Consider the following 19,845-nt stretch of genomic DNA (forward strand, 5'->3'; position numbering starts at 1 on the left):
GCCTTTCCCACCCGGGCCGGAAAGCTTCCCAGAAGCTGGTGTCGGCGCGATTCGTCTGGCACGGCCTTCGTCGGGACGTCCGCGATTGGACCAGCACCTGCACGGCCTGCCAACGGGCCAAGGTCCACCGACACACCCAGGCCCCGCTGGCACCTTTCACCGTGCCCGAACGACGTTTCGACCACGTCAACGGGGATCTGGTGGGCCCCCTCCCCCCATCACGGGGGTTCACACACCTGCTCACCATGGTGGACAGGACCACCAGGTGGCCGGAGGCCGTTCTCCTCGTCTCCACCACCACCGCCGACGTGGCGCAGGCTTTCATCGCCACCTGGGTCGCCCGCTTCGGCGCACCGGCGGACATCTCGTCAGACCGCGGACCACAGTTCACCTCCGAGCTGTGGGGCGCGGTCGCCCGCAACCTGGGGGTCAAGCTCCACCGTACTATGGCCTACCACCCCCAAGCAAACGGATTGTGCGAGCGATTCCACCGCTCCATGAAGGCCGCGCTCATGGCCGGCCTTCAAGACGGCGGTTGGGCCGACCGGCTGCCGTGGGTCCTTTTGGGCCTCCGCACGGCCCCCAAGGAGGACCTCCAGGCATCCACCGCCGAGCTTGTCTATGGCCAGGCGCTACGCGTCCCGGGCGAATTCGTGCCCGACGCTACCAGTCCCTGGTCCGCAGCTCACCAGCGCTCGGACCTCCAGGAGGCCGCCCGACGGTTTGCCCCCGTGCCAACATCCCACCACGGTGACCCCCAGTCCTACATCCCCCCAGCACTTCGCACAGCGGAGTATGTTTTTGTGCGTCACGACGCACATCGGGGGCCACTCCGGCCGCCGTACGACGGGCCCTTCCGGGTGCTGCGACGGGACGACAAGTCGTTCGTCATCGACATCGGCGGCAGGTCGGACCGGATTGCGGTGGACCGCGTCAAGCCGGCGCACGTGGACGTCGACCACCCACCACGGGTGGCCCTTCCGCCGCGGCGAGGCCGCCCCCCGTCCACGGTGCCCCCCACTCGACCGCCCACCACCACACCGGACCCCCTCCCACGACCCGCCAGGGGTCGCTTCGGCCGGGTCATCAGGACCCCCCTCAAATTGACCCTGCCGGTGCAAGTCGATTCTGGGGGGACGTGTGTAGCGGCTACCGCTGGGTTTTCACAATCGCCTTGCACCTATCAAGGACGCGGAGCGATCACCATGCCGGGCTCGGCCAGGACGCCCGGGCAGGCCCGCGCTCAACTTGCCAGGCCTCGGTCGGGACGCCCGGGCATGCCCCCTCTCGCCTTTCCTGGGCAAACGCTCCGGGATAATATGTATATATATTGCTGCCCGATAAACGGGCTTTTCAGAGTGCCTGAGTGTTTGGTTTGATTAAAGCAACTCGGATGAATTCCAGCTTTTTGTCGCGTCCATTCTTCCGATCGATGTGGGAGCCCCAGCTCCTTCAATAGCCTATTTTACTCCAGGGGTCCCAAGATTACCCACCTAAATTTCGTTGCGATCGGTTCAGCCATTTTTGCGGTACCTGGGAACAGACGGACAGACAGACATTTGGTGAATTATAGTAAGATATGGCAGAAATGTTTGACCATCCCTCGATATGCTCAGTAAAACACACATTCCCTTCTCTTTCCTCCAACCACTTCCCCAAACCTCCTATTTCCTACCACTCGTTGTACAACCACCACCACGCCCTTCCAGCAGTCAAGCATAACAAACGGAGACGATGGATGTAGGTTCATCCCTCTTTCACTCGTCCATGAAAAATGGCTTCAACAAGTGATAACTCAGTCCTGCTCCCGACAAGGCCTGCGACTTGTCCACTGCTGGGTGCCATTTTTGAAAATTGACAGAGACAATTTCAGCTCTGGAGAGTTTCTTGGACTCCTTGAAATATGCACCATTTTGTGGGCATGTTAACGTTCGAGCTTACCATGACTTTTTACATTCGGACTGCTCACACATACAGAAATCTCTGAACTTCTATAAACTCCAACAAAACAACTGAAGTGGTTGAATTTTTGCTCACGAATGTTAAAATTTAAGAAAGTGGTTCAAAAATCCAAAAATAAATTTAAAAAAATTAAAAAACTGTTATAAACTTTGTGTTTCCCCAGTTTTACTTCACTTGCCAATCCTGAGTTGATCGCTTTGAATCGCCACATCTGCAAAGTTCAGACTGCCCTTTTGCACGAGTTATGCACTTTTCATGCCTTTCATCCGAACATGAATTGGCAGACATTTTTGACATTCTTTTCAGATAGCAAAAGCCTTCTCCAAAGGTTGCATTGTTGCAAAGGCTTGAAAATGCTCAAGATCTCATGTGCGGCTGGCATCGGACCAAATGGCTCCAATAGTTCAACAGCCGTGATGTTTCACCATGGAGCTTCGTTTGTAGGTGTCACAGAGGCAAAGCTTGTTTGAATGTCCCATCTGCTCGCATTAGTTGGTGGAGTGGACGTTAAAGATAATAATATATGTTGTGGCAATAGTATCAAGCATGTCTACTTTTGCAAAATCATGCTATAAATTACCAAACTTTATACAACACAACTTTGCATCTTCAGCTGTGCTGAAATAAATAATAAGTTAACTAGAACGGCACTCAGTAGAGAGCATACCTCCGCCTGATTGGCCGTATCACTCAATGGGGAAGAATAACTTTTAAAAAATTAATAATTCTCATATTATTGACCAAAGATCATCACCAAAATCGAATCGATTATTCCTGGTCACACACACAACCTTTCCACCAGGTTTCGTCCAAATCCATCCATAACTTTTTGAGATATCCTGCTACGTATTGTTTTTGGCCCCGTCTCCCAATGGTGAAGAATCATTTAAAAGATTCTATAGTCGGATCCGAATCCGGATCTTCACCAAAATATAATCATTTCGTCCTTGTGACATACGCTACATCTCTGCCAAATTTCGTCCGAATCCTTCCCCAACCTTTTGAGATATTTTGTTCACAAACAAACAAACAAACAAACAGGGGTGAAAACATAACCTGCATCCACCAGTTTGCAGGTTTTTAAAGAGGATTTCAAGAAAACTACCAGCATCAGAAGAAGCAAAGTGAATTTAATGGGGTGTTGTAGTGAAGCTGTCGAACCAAAATAGCAATGATGTACAGTACAAAAATGCTTCACGCCACTGCATTGACCACCAGTTCAAAGCAGGTGCATAATCATGTGTTCATGTTGAGATACAACGTGCCGGTTCTTTACCTCCGCCACTGAATGCAGGTTAGGCCGAAGGTGCATGGAGGTTATGCCATCACCCCTGTGTGGCAGTCAGTCGGTGTGTGTCTGTCTGTCTGTGAACAGGATACCTGTAAAATTTGTGGTCGGATTCGGACGAACCTTGGTGGACAGGTTGGATGTGTGACGAGGATGAATTGATTCGATTTTGGGAAAGATAAAGATCCGAGAGTTTTTAAAGTGATTCTACATCATTTTTCCCAAAAAAACTTGTGTTTCCCCAAAAATCAACAAAACTCGTAGAAGCGGCACAATGAGTCAAAAACAACGCATTCTTTCAACGGTGGAAATAAAATATGAAGGAAATAAAAAACCACATCTTCATAATGTGTCATCTTTTTCATGAAGATTTTTAAATCTCAAACTTGGAAATGCATCCTCTTCATTGGTCTTTATTCCGTGTCTACCCGAACCCTTCCCTACGTTAGATATCTTGCTTGGCAACGCAACAAATCGCGGGGGAGGTTAGCGTTTTGCTATTAATTGATAATAGTATATTTTGCCAGAATATCAGAGCTTGGACATCAAAAAGTTTGCGATTTCATGAGCAGGATTTGGAAATTTATTTGGGATGCCAACGATAAAACTCGCCCACTGTTGGCAAAAAACCTGGGATCTTTAACATCCACCAAGTGCATATGATACACAAATATGAGAGTTTATAAAGATGTCAGCATTCAAATCCAGGTTAGATAGGTTAAAGGCAGGTGTGCAGATCGCCAAGCTATCCTGCAAGCCCTCTACGAAACAGCATATCAAAAGGAATTTGAATGAAAAACAAGTACAAAAAGTTTTAATTAAAACAAAAGCCGTGTCGATGTTACACAATGCCTAGATGCAGCTGTGCCTATAACGTCGATGTTATAGGCACAGGACATTCCGATTGATTCGATTACTTGATGTTATTTTTGTGCAAAGTGAAAATATATCTCGGCAATTTCCCATGTGTGGCGACGAATTTTTAATATATCTCGGCATTTTCCCGTCTGTTATTTCAGGCGGTGTATGACTGACCATGCCGCGATTTAAAAAAAAAATATCTCGGCAATTTCCCGTGTGTGGCGACACGTGAACGAAGCTATGCTCCTCTCTCCACATTATTGTGACGACGTATAAATTAAATATTTCATCGTGACGATTGTCATCAAATGGACGAATTTTTAATATATCTCGGCATTTTCCCGTCTGTTATTTTGGGCGGTGTATGACTGACCATGCCGCGATTTAAACAAAATATATATATATATCTCGGCATTTTCCCGTCTCTTATTTCGGGCGGTGTATGAGTCCCTGGTGTTGGGATAGCGGCTAGGGTGCCGGCTTAGGATCCTAGGATCCTGGGTTCGAATCCCGGTCAATCGCTGAATTAACGCCAGGGGGGTTGACTCAGCCTGTCATCCTTCCGAGGTCGGCAAATTGAGTACCAGTTCACTGGTAATTCCCTGCTTGTCGTAAAAGGCGGCAAAAAGGGTTGGCGTCAGGAAGGGCATCCGGCCGTAAAACATTGCTTCAAAAAGGGGACCGAAAAACAACAACCACAGTTCCCGAAAAAGGCCAACCCCCGCTTGCGGGGAAAAATGGCCTCTAAAGGTGGTTTTTATGACTGACCATGCCGCGATTTAAAAAAAAAAAAATCTCAATGGACTTGAAGTTACAGGCCTTTGAGAATTCATTTCGTTCTATAAAGGGCAACTTTCATCGGATTTTCTTCCCGTTTTTTTTCAACTGAGTCTAAAACTATGTTAGTGACTGTGAAAAATGAAATGATATATCGAATTTGATTTGAAATAAAACTGTGTGAGAGAGGAAGACACCACGGGCCTACAAACAGGCCTCAAAGCTATGCGAGTTAATAAAATGGTGGATATTTGTTTATATGAAGGCTCTCCCAGAATGGGTGGAGCTATGGTTCCCAGAATGGGTGGAGCTTTGAGGTTTTGTCTTCTCTGCAAGAAGAAGAAGAAGAAGAACAACAACAACAGCAGAGGGCACTCTATGCGCAGCGTCTGCGACGCGGCTAAAAGTTTGTTTTTTTGCAAGTAAGTTGATCACTCCGGTTTGTGTGTGTGTGTGTGTGTGTGTGTGTGTGTGTGTGTGTGTGTGTGTGTGTGTGTGTGTGTGTGTGTGTGTGTGGGTTTGTCTGTTCGCTCACTGATACTTGCCTACAGGTCACGATTTTAAACCGATCTTCACGAAACGTCACCAAATGGTAGAGTTTGTGGTCCGACAAAATCCTATATATTTGAGGTCAAAAGATCAAAATAGGCCGAAGGTCAACCACTTGTTTTAAAATTTCTAAAATCCTCAATTTTCATCTAATTGACTTGCAATTTGAAAAGGATATACATATCGGATAACTGAATTCAACCACCAACCATTTTTGAGATCAGCATAGGCCAAAAGTTCAAAGGCCAAAGACCAACCACTTTTTTTTCAAATATCTAAAATCCTCAATTTTCATCTGATTCACTTGAAATTTGAATATGATTTACATGTCAGCTAACTCAATTCAACCACCAACTATTTTTGAGATCAGCATACGCCAAAAGGTCAACATAGGCCAAAGGTCAATGACTTTTTTCAAATTTCTAAAATCCTAAATTTTCGTCTAATTGACTTGAAATTTAAATAGGATTTTCATATCGGCTAACTGAATTCTACCACCAATTATTTGTGAGGTCAAAAGGATGCTCTACTGAGTGCCATTCTACTTTGTTCTCTTTTGCCAAGTGCCGCTCTATGAGTGATTTTTCACTACAAATTAAGGCATATAAATAATTCCAGCTCAAATTCACCATCTCCATGACAACACATTTGTCTTTTGTCAAAAACAATTTATTTTTTACGAGATATATACTCCACTTTTAGGGTAGTGGAGCTATTAATATATTACATACAAAGACGGGGCAGAATTTCTGAACAACACACACACACACACACACACACACACACACACACACACACACACACACACACACACACACACACACACACACACACACACACACACACACACACACACACACACACACACCCCTTCCCATCAGGAATGCAAACCCTTGTACAGTGTCTTCAGAAAGTATTCACACCCAGTGACTTTTTCACATTTTGTTGTGTTAAAACTTGAATTAAAAATGGTTTACATTTTTTTGGTCACTGATCGACACATGGCCAGACGCCAGATGGAAGCCACGCCTGAGAAAAAGGCACATGGCAGCATGCCTGGAATTTTCAAAAAGGCACATGAAAGACTCAAAATGTTCTGTGATCTGATCAGAAGAAATTGAACTCTTTGGTCTGAATGCCAAAGTACACCCCATAATGTTTTTTGAATTTGTTTTACAAAATAATTAAGAGTGACATACAGAAATATCTAATTTACATAAGTATTCAACCCCCTGAGTCAATACATCGTAGAAGCACCTTTGGTGGAGATTACAGCTTCGAGTCTTCTCGAGTATGTCTGTATCACCTTTGCACCTCTGGATTTGGGGAGTTTCTCCCATTCTTCCTTGCAGATTTGCTCAAGCTCTGTCAATTTGGATGGGGAGCATCAGGGAACAGCAATCTTCAAATCTTTCCACAGATTCTCAATGGGATTCAAGTCTTGGTTTTCTCTGGATCACTGAAGGACTTTCACATTCTTGTTTTGAAGCCATTCCAGTGTTGCTTTGGCTGTATGCTTGGGGTCATTGTCCTGTTGGAACGTAAATCTTCACCACAGTCTAAGGTCTTTTGAACTCTGAAGCATGTTCTACTCAAAGATTTGCCTGTATTTGGCTCCATTCATTGTTCCTTCTATCCTTACAAGTCCCTCAGTCGCTATCGCTGAAAAGCATCCCCATAGCATGACGCTGCTACCGCCATGCTTCACGCTAGGGATGGTGTTAGATGGGTGATGAGCTGTGCTCAGTTTCCGCCAGATGTAGCGCTTTGCATTCAGGCCAACAACAACAACAACAACAACAGGCATTTTAAGGCCATTTTCCCTGCTGGAGCAGGGGTTAGCCTTGTAGGCCCCATGACAATCTTCTCCATTTTGCCCTATTTTCTGCATCTCCCCTTGCCCGCATTTCTTCTTCCATCAGCTTTGCCAAGTCTTTCTCGGTCTTCCCCGTCATCTACTTCCCTCTACATTCATTTCCATCACTCTTCTCAACCAGTCACTTTCATCCTTCCTCAACACATGACCAAACCATCTCAACCTGTTCCTCTTCACAGCATCAATCACAGGCTCTATTCCCATCATCTTTCGCAATTCATCATTTGTCTTCCTCTCTCTCAACGACACTCCGCACATCCACCGAACCATTCGCATTTCCACCCTTTCCAGCCTTCGTTGCTGCTCTACGTTCATTACCCATGTCTCACTCCCATAAATCATAACACTTCTCACACTTCAGCTTCAACGACACTCCCATCCTCGTCAGCACGCCACTCAGTTCCCGAAACGTCTTCCATGCACATCTCACTCCAGCAACCGTTGCCGAGTCTGATCCACCTTCTCCATTCAGCACGTCTCCGAGGTAGCAAAATGTTTTCACACCTTCCATTGGCATTCAGGCCGAAGAGTTCAATTTTTTTTCTCATCAGATCACAGAACATTTTGAGTTTTTCACGTGCCTTTTTGACAACTCCAGGCATACTATCATGTGCCTTTTTCTCAGACGTGGCTTCCGTCTGGCCACTTTCCAATAAAACCTAGATTTGTGAAGTGCTGCAGAGACTGTTGTCCTTCCAGCAGGTTCTCCCATCTCAGCAAAGGAACTCTGTAGTTCTGCCAGATTGGTCATTGGGTTATTGGTCATCTCCCTGACCAAGGTCCTTCTTGCCCGGTTGCTCTGTTTAGTCAGACGGCCAGCTGTAGGAAGAGTCAGGATAGTTCATATTCTTTCCATTTCCTAATGATGGAGCTCACCTTGCTCTTGGGAACTTTCAACACCATATAAATTGTTTTTATACCCTTTTATACCCTTAGTATATGGACTACTGAAGTCACAATCTCACTCGCTGTCTTCATTTCACCGACCAGCCCCAAAATAATCCTTCAAAAAGGACTTTGAACTGGCAGTACCGTCTGCTTTGAGATACAAAGGCTGTAGTGGATCATGTCCCACAACACAGGCCAGATCTTCTTGGAATCCTAAGCAGACCACATGCCGATGCCTCAACTGATATATATACCCACGATATATATATCAGTCACTATGCGACCTTCATATCATCAGTGGAGAACCACCAGCAAGGTGTCCCATACAGCTGCTGCTGCACCTTGCTGGGAGCGATACGCACCGCCTGCCACGCGGTGACGTTATCTCTGGTATCCACTCATCATATGGAGTCGACCTCCATATATTCATATATGACCTCCATATATATATATATATGTGTATATATATATATATATATGTGTATATATATATATATATATATATATATATATATATATATATATATATATATATATATATATATATATATATATATATATATTCCCCTTTTTGTGAATGTTGATGTGACCCACAGTGGTGACCTCTTACAAGAGACCCTGGTCAGTGAGCCTGCACTCTCTCAGACAAATATGTTGGTCTTCGATGGAATAATTATACCTGATCCCCAAACACAGTGCTGGGCTTACAATGGCGACAATGGCGCTTGGCACCAGGCCCACAATCAGAAGGGGCCCATAGCGACCGGGATATTATTCAAGCGTATAACATCGCGATACGTTTCAAGAACATGTATATAATTAATGCTGGGTTATGTATATAACTTAGTGGGATTAGCACATGACAGGCTGTTTTATCCATTTTTTACATCCGCCACCGAAGGTGGATGGAGGTTGTGTTTTCACCCCCGTTTGTCTGTTTGTGAACAGGATATCTCAAAAAGTTGTGGATGGATTCAGACGAAATTTGGTGGAGAGCTTTGGTATGGCACAAGGATAGAATTATTAGATTTTGGTGAATATCCGGATCTAGATCTGGATCCGAGAATTTTTAAAGTGATTCTTCACCATTGGGATATGGGGCAAAAAAACAATATATAGCACGATATCTCATAAAGTTGTGGACGGATTCAGAACAAACTTGGTGGACACGTTGGGTGCATGACAAGCACCACTTGATTAAATTTTGGTGAATATTCAAATCTGGATCCGGATAGGAGAATGTTTTAATTACCCCCCACCACTGAAGGTGGATGGAGGTTATGTTTTCACCCCTGTTTGTCTGTCTGTTTGTGAACATGATATCTCAAAAGGTTGTCGACGGATTTGGACGAAATTTGGAAGAGAGGTAGCGTATGTGACAAGGACTAAATGATTAGATTTTGGTGAAGATCCAGATTCGGATCCGGCTACGAGAATTTTTTTTTAAGTGATTCGTCACCATTGGGAGATCGGGCCAAAAATGATATACAGCAGGATATCTCAAAAGGTTGTGGACGGATTTGGACGAAACCTGGTGGATCGGTTGTGTGTCTGACAAAGAAGAATTGATCCCATTTTGGTGAAGATCTGAACATGGATTCGGATTCCAGAATTATGAACATTTTTAGTGATTCTTCACCATTGAGAGATGGGGTGAAAAGCGATATATACCATAATATTTAAAAAAAGTTATGGACGAGTTATGACTAAACTTGGGGGATGAGTTGGTCAAGTGACAAGAAAAAGCCGATTAGATTTTTGTTCAGGTCCGAATCCAGATCCGGCCTATCATTGGAATACAAAACAAACTGTTCCGCCTGGTGGAGGTATGCTCTCTACCGAGTGCCTTTCCAGTTATTTTTGCAGCGATTCTTCACCATTGAGGGATACATGGCCAAAAACGATATATAGCAAGATATCTCAAAAAGTTGTGGACGACTTCTGACAAAACTTGGTGGATAAGTTGGTTAGTGAAAACAACAAGCCGATTAGATTTTGGTTTGGATACAGATCTGGCCTATCAGTGGGATACAAAACAAACTGATTGCTAGTACCCTAGTGGTAGCCACCTCCATCTGCGACTGAAACCTGCGACTAAAACCTACGACTGAAACCTGCGACTGAAACCTGCGACTGAAACGTGAATGCACAGGTGTGAGCTGTGTTAAAGACGACTTCTGTGTCAATTTTCTGTCTTTGGCAATGGTTACTCCCCCAAATAGGGGTCCACAAATTTGTTTGGTGCCAGGCCCAGAAAAGGTTAATGCGGCCTTGGCAAATTATTTAAGAAATAAATACCTGTGCAAATACCTGGAAAAGTCTTCACTCTGTTGGTATACGTGCATGGCCTGGAAAATGCCTGCAATGACTAACTGAAAAGAAAGGATCTGAATGGATCTCCAATATGGACTGAATGGATCTACTCTCTAGTCGTCAACGTGTGGCCCTGAATGGGTTTCTCTCATCTCCCCTTCCTGTTCAGGCAGAAGTTCCCCAAGGCAGTGTTCTGGGCCCTGTGCTTTTTCTGGTCTTCATCAATGATCTCTCTGACTCTCTGGAAAATCCTCTCTATCGCTTTGCTGATGACTACACTCTCAGCAACTCCATTCCTCATCCTTCAGATCGGCAGGCTGCAGCCTCCTCACTCTCTGCAGACCTGGACAAAATCACAGACTGGTCAAACAAGTGGAACATGTCTTTCAATCCTGACAAATCTCACACTCTTACTATGTCTCTCCGAAAAGACCGACTGGACAACCCTCCGATCTACTTTCTGAACAATCCTCTCCAAGAAGTTCTGTCACTCAAGCTTTTGGGTCTCACTATCTGCCATGATCTTTCCTGGGAAAACCACATTTCCAATCTGGCCTCCAAAGCCAGTTGGCGACTGGGCATCTTCCGTCATGCGAAGACTTTCCTTGGCACACCTGAGCTCCTCACCACATACAAGGCTTTCATCCGCAGCTCAATGGAATACTGTTCTTCCTCTGGGCCAGTGCACCTGCCTCACACCTAGCTCGTCTTCACGCTGTTGAAACCAAAGCTTTCAGAATCATTGGAATCTCCCGCGAGGGCCTTTCACTTACTCACCACAGGCAGGTTGGTGGGCTTTCTGTCTTCTACAGACTGCTCTCCGGCCTTGCTCCCCCAGCTCTCTCTGGGCTCTGTCCCCCAAATATTCCTACAGGTAGTACAAGATCTGCCAGCAACCCTCTTCTGGTTAAACTGCCAAAATCAAGACTCTCTGCTCACCTTCACTCCTTCATTCCCCTTTTCTCCAGTCTCTGGAACAAACTCCCTCACTCTCTTCAATCGCACTCCTCCCTCCAGGTCTTTAAAACAGCTGTTCACCACCATCTCTTATCTTCCGCCATCCAAAATCTTGATATTTTCTACCCCCGCTAATTCACCCCAGATCCACTTTTTTGAAATACCAACTTCTTTCCTGGAAGTCCTTGCAGTGTACAAGTGTTTTATACTTCTCCACACCAAGCCTCACAATAAAGAGTGCGTCTGTCGTTCCTCTTTCTGGCATAAATCCAAACTGCATTTCGTCGATCTTCACCTTCTTCCTAATCCTCCTCTCCAACACCCTTTCCAATACCTTCATTCCATGCTCCAATAACTTTATCGCTCGGTACGAGCCACGCTCCAGAGGGTCACCTTTCCCCTTGTATAGAGGGACGACGGTACTCAGTTCCCAATCCACTGGAATGCGGCCTTCTTTCACCACCAGATTACAGATCTCTTTCATTCTCTTCACACCCCAACTTCCTGCTGCCTTCAACATATCTCCCACAACTCCCATCGGCCCTCCCGCTTTTCTACTCTTCATTGCTTTTATCGCTTCCTTAACTTCCTTCTCAGTTATCTTCTCTGCCGGTCCTAAAACTGGGTTACTCTCTATGTTGCCATCCCATTCATTCTCTGTATTCAACAGCATTTCCATAGATCTTTTCCATCTTCCTTTAATTCCATCTGGGTCCACAACGATTTGTCCCACTTCATCCTTCAAGCAACTCACCCCCATCACATCACACCTTTCTTTCACTATCTGCTTTGCAATCCCGAATACTGCTCTCTGACCCTCTTCCGAATCCAAGCGTTCTGCAAACATTTTCCTACATGCCTCCTGCGCCTTTGCTACCTCTTTCTTTGCAGCCTTCTTGGCTGCCTTATAACTTTCATGCTCTGCTTTTTCTGCTCCCGTACCCTTCGCCTTCTGCCACTCCTTGAACTTCTTCCTCTTCTCGTCAATCCTCTTTCCAACTTCCTCATCCCACCACCATGTTTCCGAGTGCCTCGGTGGTCCTTTTGTTCATCCACATACCTCACCAACGGCTCCCAACAGACTATCTTTCATTGACATCCAACCACGTTCAAACTCAACCACATCATCCTCTACCCTACTCAGCCTCTCTTTTAATGCCTCCCTTACTGTCACCTCTTTCAACCTCCACACCTTCATTCTCGGTTGGTACTTCACCCGCCGAGCTCTCCTAGCACCTTTCACCCTTATGTCGCAGACAACCAAGTGGTGCTGTGAAAGAGCCTCCTCCCCCGGGATCACCTTTGTGTCCCGGAGGTGCCCCCTATCACGCCTACGCACCATCAGGTAGTCAACGGTTGTCGTCGACCCACCAGACGTGTATGTAACAAGCTTATTATCCCCTTTCTGGAACTGAGTATTACAAATCAACAAATCAGCTCCATCAGCAAACTCCAAAATCCTTTCACCTTCTCCATTTCTCACACCATATCCATAATCCCCATTAACTCTCTCAAACCCGTCCATACTCCTTCCCACATGTCCATTTCGGTCTCCTCCTACCACACCAACTTCCTCATCTTTCACGTTTTCCATCAGCCTCTCTATCGCACACCAGAACTTGTCCTTCTCTTCATCGCTCCGACCAACCTGCGGAGCATATCCCGAGATGACGTTCACCAAGAGCTTTCCAATCATCATTTTCACCATCATCAACCTATCACTCACTCTAGTCACACTCACCACATTGTCTACAAACTCCTCAGAAAACAGGACACCAACACCATTCACGCCCTCCGGGCACCCTTGCCACACAAACTTGTATTTCTGTCCCTGCCTACCCTTCACCATTCTCACACCACTTCCCTTCCATCTCGTCTCTTGCACACAACATATGTCCACTCTTCTTCTGACCAATACTTCCACCACTTCTCGTGATCTTCCTGTCATTGTCCCTACATTCCATGTCCCAAACCTCAGAAACCGATCTCCACTTCGGGCTGTACCCTGCCCATATGTAGTCGTAATTGTCATGGTTCTCTTTTTGAGGCAATGTTTTTATGGCCGGATGCCCTTCCTGACGCCAACCCTCTTAATCGCCTCTTACGAAACGCAGGGATATGGTGTACCTATTCTAACCAGGGTACACACCGGGGACTAAGCCAACCTCAATGGGAAGAAAAGGAAAAGCTGATGTTTTGGGTGTTAACCCTCATCGGAGAAAGAAAAGGAGAGTTGGCTTGAAGTCCCTTCAAAACGATCATGCTCCACAATGACGCACCCCTTGCTGGCATTACACCACATAAAATAAATAAATCAGAACCAGACAAGACCACCGAGGGTCAAACCTTGGACCACAAATCTGGGGCGAACACATGACCATTTTAAGGCTACAAACATGTACAAGAAAAGTTATTGAATATTCGGGACTATTGAATACATATTATAATGAAGCATGAATTTTGACCTGTGCTCCAACCATCAATCTCTATACAAGACCCATCATATGTGCTCCAATCATCAATCTCCATACATGACCCATCATATGTGCTCCAACCATCAATCTCCATACATGACCCATCACATGTGCTCTAACCATCAATCTCCATACATGACCCATCATATGTGCTCCAACCATCAATCTCCATACATGACCCATCACATGTGCTCCCCCCTCCTCCCAAAGTGGATCTTGCATGCCTGGCCGGAGTAAAGTGGACCCTCCTCACTCAACATCCCATTCCTGACCTTTAAACACAGATGTCCGATTCCTCCAAGAAAAACGGAATTCCAGACGATTTCAGAACGCTCCAGACTATTGCAGAATGATGACTGATCCTGTCGGTCAGTCGACCGGCCAGGTGCGCACGTCCATTGGTCGACCGGCAAGGTGGACGCCTCGGCAACCGGCAAGGTGGACGCCTCAGCAACCGGCAAGGTGGACGCCTCAGCAACCGGCAAGGTGGACGCCTCGGCAACCGGCAAGGTGGACGCCTCGGCAACCTGCAAGGTGGACGCCTCGGCAACCGGCAAGGTGGACGCCTCGGCAACCGGCAAGGTGGACGCCTCGGCAACCGGCAAGGTGGACGCCTCGGCAACCGGCAAGGTGGACGCCTCGGCAACCGGCAAGGTGGACGCCTCGGCAACCGGCAAGGTGGACGCCTCGGCAACCGGCAAGGTGGACGCCTCGGCAACCGGCAAGGTGGACGCCTCGGCAACCGGCAAGGTGGACGCCTCGGCAACCGGCAAGGTGGACGCCTCGGCAACCGGCAAGGTGGACGCCTCGGCAACTGGCAAGGTGGACGCCTCGGCAACCGGCAAGGTGGACGCCTCGGCAACCGGCAAGGTGGACGCCTCGGCAACCGGCAAGGTGGACGCCTCGGCAACCGGCAAGGTGGACGCCTCGGCAACCGGCAAGGTGGACGCCTCGGCAACCGGCAAGGTGGACGCCTCGGCAACCGGCAAGGTGGACGCCTCGGCAACCGGCAAGGTGGACGCCTCGGCAACCGGCAAGGTGGACGCCTCGGCAACCGGCAAGGTGGACGCCTCGGCAACCGGCAAGGTGGACGCCTCGGCAACCGGCAAGGTGGACGCCTCGGCAACCGGCAAGGTGGACGCCTCGGCAACCGGCAAGGTGGACGCCTCGGCAACCGGCAAGGTGGACGCCTCGGCAACCGGCAAGGTGGACGCCTCGGCAACCGGCAAGGTGGACGCCTCGGCAACCGGCAAGGTGGACGCCTCGGCAACCGGCAAGGTGGACGCCTCGGCAACCGGCAAGGTGGACGCCTCGGCAACCGGCAAGGTGGACGCCTCGGCAACCGGCAAGGTGGACGCCTCGGCAACCGGCAAGGTGGACGCCTCGGCAACCGGCAAGGTGGACGCCTCGGCAACCGGCAAGGTGGACGCCTCGGCAACCGGCAAGGTGGACGCCTCGGCAACCGGCAAGGTGGACGCCTCAGCAACCGGCAAGGTGGACGCCTCAGCAACCGGCAAGGTGGACGCCTCAGCAACCGGCAAGGTGGACGCCTCAGCAACCGGCAAGGTGGACGCCTCAGCAACCGGCAAGGTGGACGCCTCAGCAACCGGCAAGGTGGACGCCTCAGCAACCGGCAAGGTGGACGCCTCAGCAACCGGCAAGGTGGACGCCTCAGCAACCGGCAAGGTGGACGCCTCAGCAACCGGCAAGGTGGACGCCTCAGCAACCGGCAAGGTGGACGCCTCAGCAACCGGCAAGGTGGACGCCTCAGCAACCGGCAAGGTGGACGCCTCAGCAACCGGCAAGGTGGACGCCTCAGCAACCGGCAAGGTGGACGCCTCAGCAACCGGCAAGGTGGACGCCTCAGCAACCGGCAAGGTGGACGCCTCAGCAACCGGCAAGGTGGACGCCTCAGCAACCGGCAAGGTGGACGCCTCAGCAACCGGCAAGGTGGACGCCTCAGCAACCGGCAAGGTGGACGCCTCAGCAACCGGCAAGGTGGACGCCTCAGCAACCGGCAAGGTGGACGCCTCAGCAACCGGCAAGGTGGACGCCTCAGCAACCGGCAAGGTGGACGCCTCAGCAACCGGCAAGGTGGACGCCTCAGCAACCGGCAAGGTGGACGCCTCAGCAACCGGCAAGGTGGACGCCTCAGCAACCGGCAAGGTGGACGCCTCAGCAACCGGCAAGGTGGACGCCTCAGCAACCGGCAAGGTGGACGCCTCAGCAACCGGCAAGGTGGACGCCTCAGCAACCGGCAAGGTGGACGCCTCAGCAACCGGCAAGGTGGACGCCTCAGCAACCGGCAAGGTGGACGCCTCAGCAACCGGCAAGGTGGACGCCTCAGCAACCGGCAAGGTGGACGCCTCAGCAACCGGCAAGGTGGACGCCTCAGCAACCGGCAAGGTGGACGCCTCAGCAACCGGCAAGGTGGACGCCTCAGCAACCGGCAAGGTGGACGCCTCAGCAACCGGCAAGGTGGACGCCTCAGCAACCGGCAAGGTGGACGCCTCAGCAACCGGCAAGGTGGACGCCTCAGCAACCGGCAAGGTGGACGCCTCAGCAACCGGCAAGGTGGACGCCTCAGCAACCGGCAAGGTGGACGCCTCAGCAACCGGCAAGGTGGACGCCTCAGCAACCGGCAAGGTGGACGCCTCAGCAACCGGCAAGGTGGACGCCTCAGCAACCGGCAAGGTGGACGCCTCAGCAACCGGCAAGGTGGACGCCTCAGCAACCGGCAAGGTGGACGCCTCAGCAACCGGCAAGGTGGACGCCTCAGCAACCGGCAAGGTGACCATGTTAGTAACTGGATAGGCGGCGTATGTGTTCGTAACTGGCCAGGTGACCATATTTGTAAATGGGTAGGCTTATGTGTTCGTAACTGGATCGGCGTATGTGTTAGTAACCGGCCAGGTGACCATGTTAGTCACTGGATAGGTGTATGTGTTAATAACTGGATAGGCGTATGTGTTAATAACCGGTCAGGTGACCATCTTAGTAACTGGATAGGCGTATGTGTCAGTAACCAGCCAGGTGACCATGTTAGTAACTGGGTAGGCTTATGTGTTAGTAACTGGATAGGCGTATGTGTTAGTAACTGCATAGGCATATGTGTTAGTAACCGGCCGGGTGACCATGTTAATAACTGGATAGGCGTATGTGTTAGTAACTGGATAGGCGTATGTGTTAGTAACCGGCCAGGTGACCATGTTAGTAACTGGATAGGCGTATGTGTTAGTAACCGGCCAGGTGACAATGTTAGTAACTGGATCGGCGTATGTGTTAGTAACCGGCCAGGTGACCATGTTCGTAACTGGATAGGCGTATGTGTTAGTAACTGACAACCTGACCATGACCGATTTGAACCTTCACCTATGTCCAGTCAGATCACACACCTGAATCAGTGTTAATCCCACAAGGAAAACCCTTTGGGATCAGATTATTCCTAAAACTCGCGAGTGTTAACCCTTTAATATCGGCTTGGTTAAATCACCAGGACATGATCACGTCACATCACCACAAGGTGTTCGCGCTACCCCGATACAAAGTACGTAATATATAAATCAGCGTCACCGCGACACAAAAGGGACGTCATCCTTAATAAAAGGACCAATTCAGGTTCACTAACCCTATTACTATTAGTATTAGGAGCGCAGAAACCCCATTCGGGGTTGTTATCATCTTGGGGTCTTCGTGGTTTCACCTGGTACTCGTTGTTGCGGAGAGCGGTCCCATCAACTGCACTCCACGACACCAAGACAGACAGGTGTAGATGTTTCATCAGCTGTTAGTGTTACTCTTGGCCGTTAGCACCCCAGGCTACCTGTACCGTTTGCTTTTACCTGTCCCAACTACCACACAATATCCTTGAACCCCTATCGGGAGCTCACAAGTTTCATTCCGAAGACCCCAACATTCTCTTCCATCACAGAGAAGCCTTACTCATATACCTACCACACCAGGTGTGTAAGTAACACACTAACAGGGGGATTCATATTGGAGCATTGAATGAAACGCACGACTAAATGAATGACAATGAATGACAATGTATGACTCACCACCAGCACGAAAGTTCCCAAACCTTCGGCGAACGCTTCACGAATGAGGGGTCTCGTGACGCGTAGACGCTGCGCGAGGACCCGTAACTTGCTCCCTCCGGTCGACATGCTCGAGACACGTGCTGGGGTCGTGGGGGGCTTCACGAGGCACGGGGTGGGGTCGTGGGGGGCTTCACGAGACAAGGTGAGAGTTCAGCAGGTGAGCGAGTTCAGGACGAGGTATGCTGCACGTGGGACACGAGGGTCGAGGGATGTTTTGCGATGGGAATGTATGGAGGGATAGGAATATGGGAGGGAAAGAAGCTCAACACGTGCTCGGAGACAAAAATGAAAGTTTTGATCCACTTAAAACGAGCAAAGTAACGAACTCGTCAAGCTTAACGAATCCATGCAAGAACCGAGCAAGCGCTGTTCATAACGATGCACGTGCCGACCATGGTTTATAAACGGCATCATGGGCGGGGCCTCGTGCATTTCCATTGGCTGATTTCCATAGTGGGCGTGGCCTAGGGGACAGATGCAACGTAAGGAGATAGCGGGAACTTCGCTCCAGGCGCAGGTGAAGCAATCGCACACAAACACATTAGGGTATGAGCCAGACCCCCCAAATTGACCGGTCGGTACCATACAGATGGAGTAAGGCTCATTGTGATTTTTAGCAAGATATATGTCCCTAGATATGAAAAAAAAGTGATAGCAGTGTATAACTCTCGGCCATCTCTGTGTTATCACCCGAAATATTATTATACGCCTGCTTCGCTTCGCCAAAAAATGTGATATTTGCTAAAATTGGAATAAATATGTTTTTAAGGACCACAGAGTGCCGAGATCGAGATCGAGATCGTATTTGTTCGAGAGATCATGATAAACGTAGAGTGTGGAGCAAGTTTGCATGCATTGTGAAATATAATGTAGCTGATGTTACAAACCTACTTTAGGATACTAGCTAATACCAAAAATTACACTGAGATACCAAAAGTAGTAGACGAACAAACCTAAAATGTTCAAAAGCTATGTTTCGTTCCAAAATATCAAAATTAGGGGGTATGGTTGAACATATTTTGAACTTTACCAAAATATGTGCCCCAAACAACCACCATATTACAAAGTAATGATATATTCCAATGCAGTGGTTCCTTGCGCAGATTTTGAGGGGTCAAATGCTACTCTGGGAGTTTTCATTTTTGAAATATTGACAAAAATGTACAATGTGAATTCTGAACTCGAAGCGATTTCGACCACTTTTTCACTAAATTTAACATATTTTTTGTCATTATATCAATATTTTGATAAATAACCCCCACAAATGTTCTTTTTTTCTATTACTATATTAGTTGGCATCCAGTATGCAAATTATTGGCACTCTGTGGTCCTTAAAAACATATTTATTCCAATTTTAGCAAATATCACATTTTTTGGCGAAGCGAAGCGGGCGTATAATAATATTTCGGGTGATAACACAGAGATGGCCGAGAGTTATACACTGCTATCACTTTTTTTTCATATCTAGGGACATATATCTTGCTAAAAATCACAATGAGCCTTACTCCATCTGTATGGTACCGACCAACCCCCTTGGCTCATAGCCTACATCATGAATTATTCTTACGAGCGTGACTCGAGCGCGCCTTACCACACGTCGTTTCAGAGGGATGGGCATCTTTGACCATTTCGGTGTATTTTGGGTCTTCAGGGTATTTTGGGTCAAGCTCAGAGGCAGGTTATCTGCCAGGAAGCAGAAGCAGAAACAGAAGTCTTTATGTACCTACCTACCTTGATCATGGTCCTCGAATCCTTCATGCTTAATGAATTATGATGATCTTTCAAGGGTATTGGTCTCCA

General features: G+C 48.2%; 1 protein-coding gene across 1 annotated transcript in view; it reads right to left on the bottom strand.

Moving 5' to 3' along the window:
• Positions 1-18,445, bottom strand: part of LOC137422015 (aquaporin-3) — a 41,383-nt gene extending 22,938 nt beyond the window's left edge. The window contains exon 1 of the mRNA XM_068108683.2: positions 18,004-18,445. Within this exon, the coding sequence (XP_067964784.2) occupies positions 18,004-18,111 (108 nt within the window). The 5' untranslated portion in view covers positions 18,112-18,445. The remainder of the gene's footprint in view (positions 1-18,003) is intronic.
• Between the last annotated feature and the right edge of the window lie 1,400 nt (positions 18,446-19,845).

This window comes from Myxine glutinosa, chromosome 2, assembly GCF_964187855.1.
Source record: "Myxine glutinosa chromosome 2, kmMyxGlut1.1, whole genome shotgun sequence".
Classification (NCBI taxonomy): Eukaryota; Metazoa; Chordata; class Myxini; order Myxiniformes; family Myxinidae; genus Myxine; species Myxine glutinosa.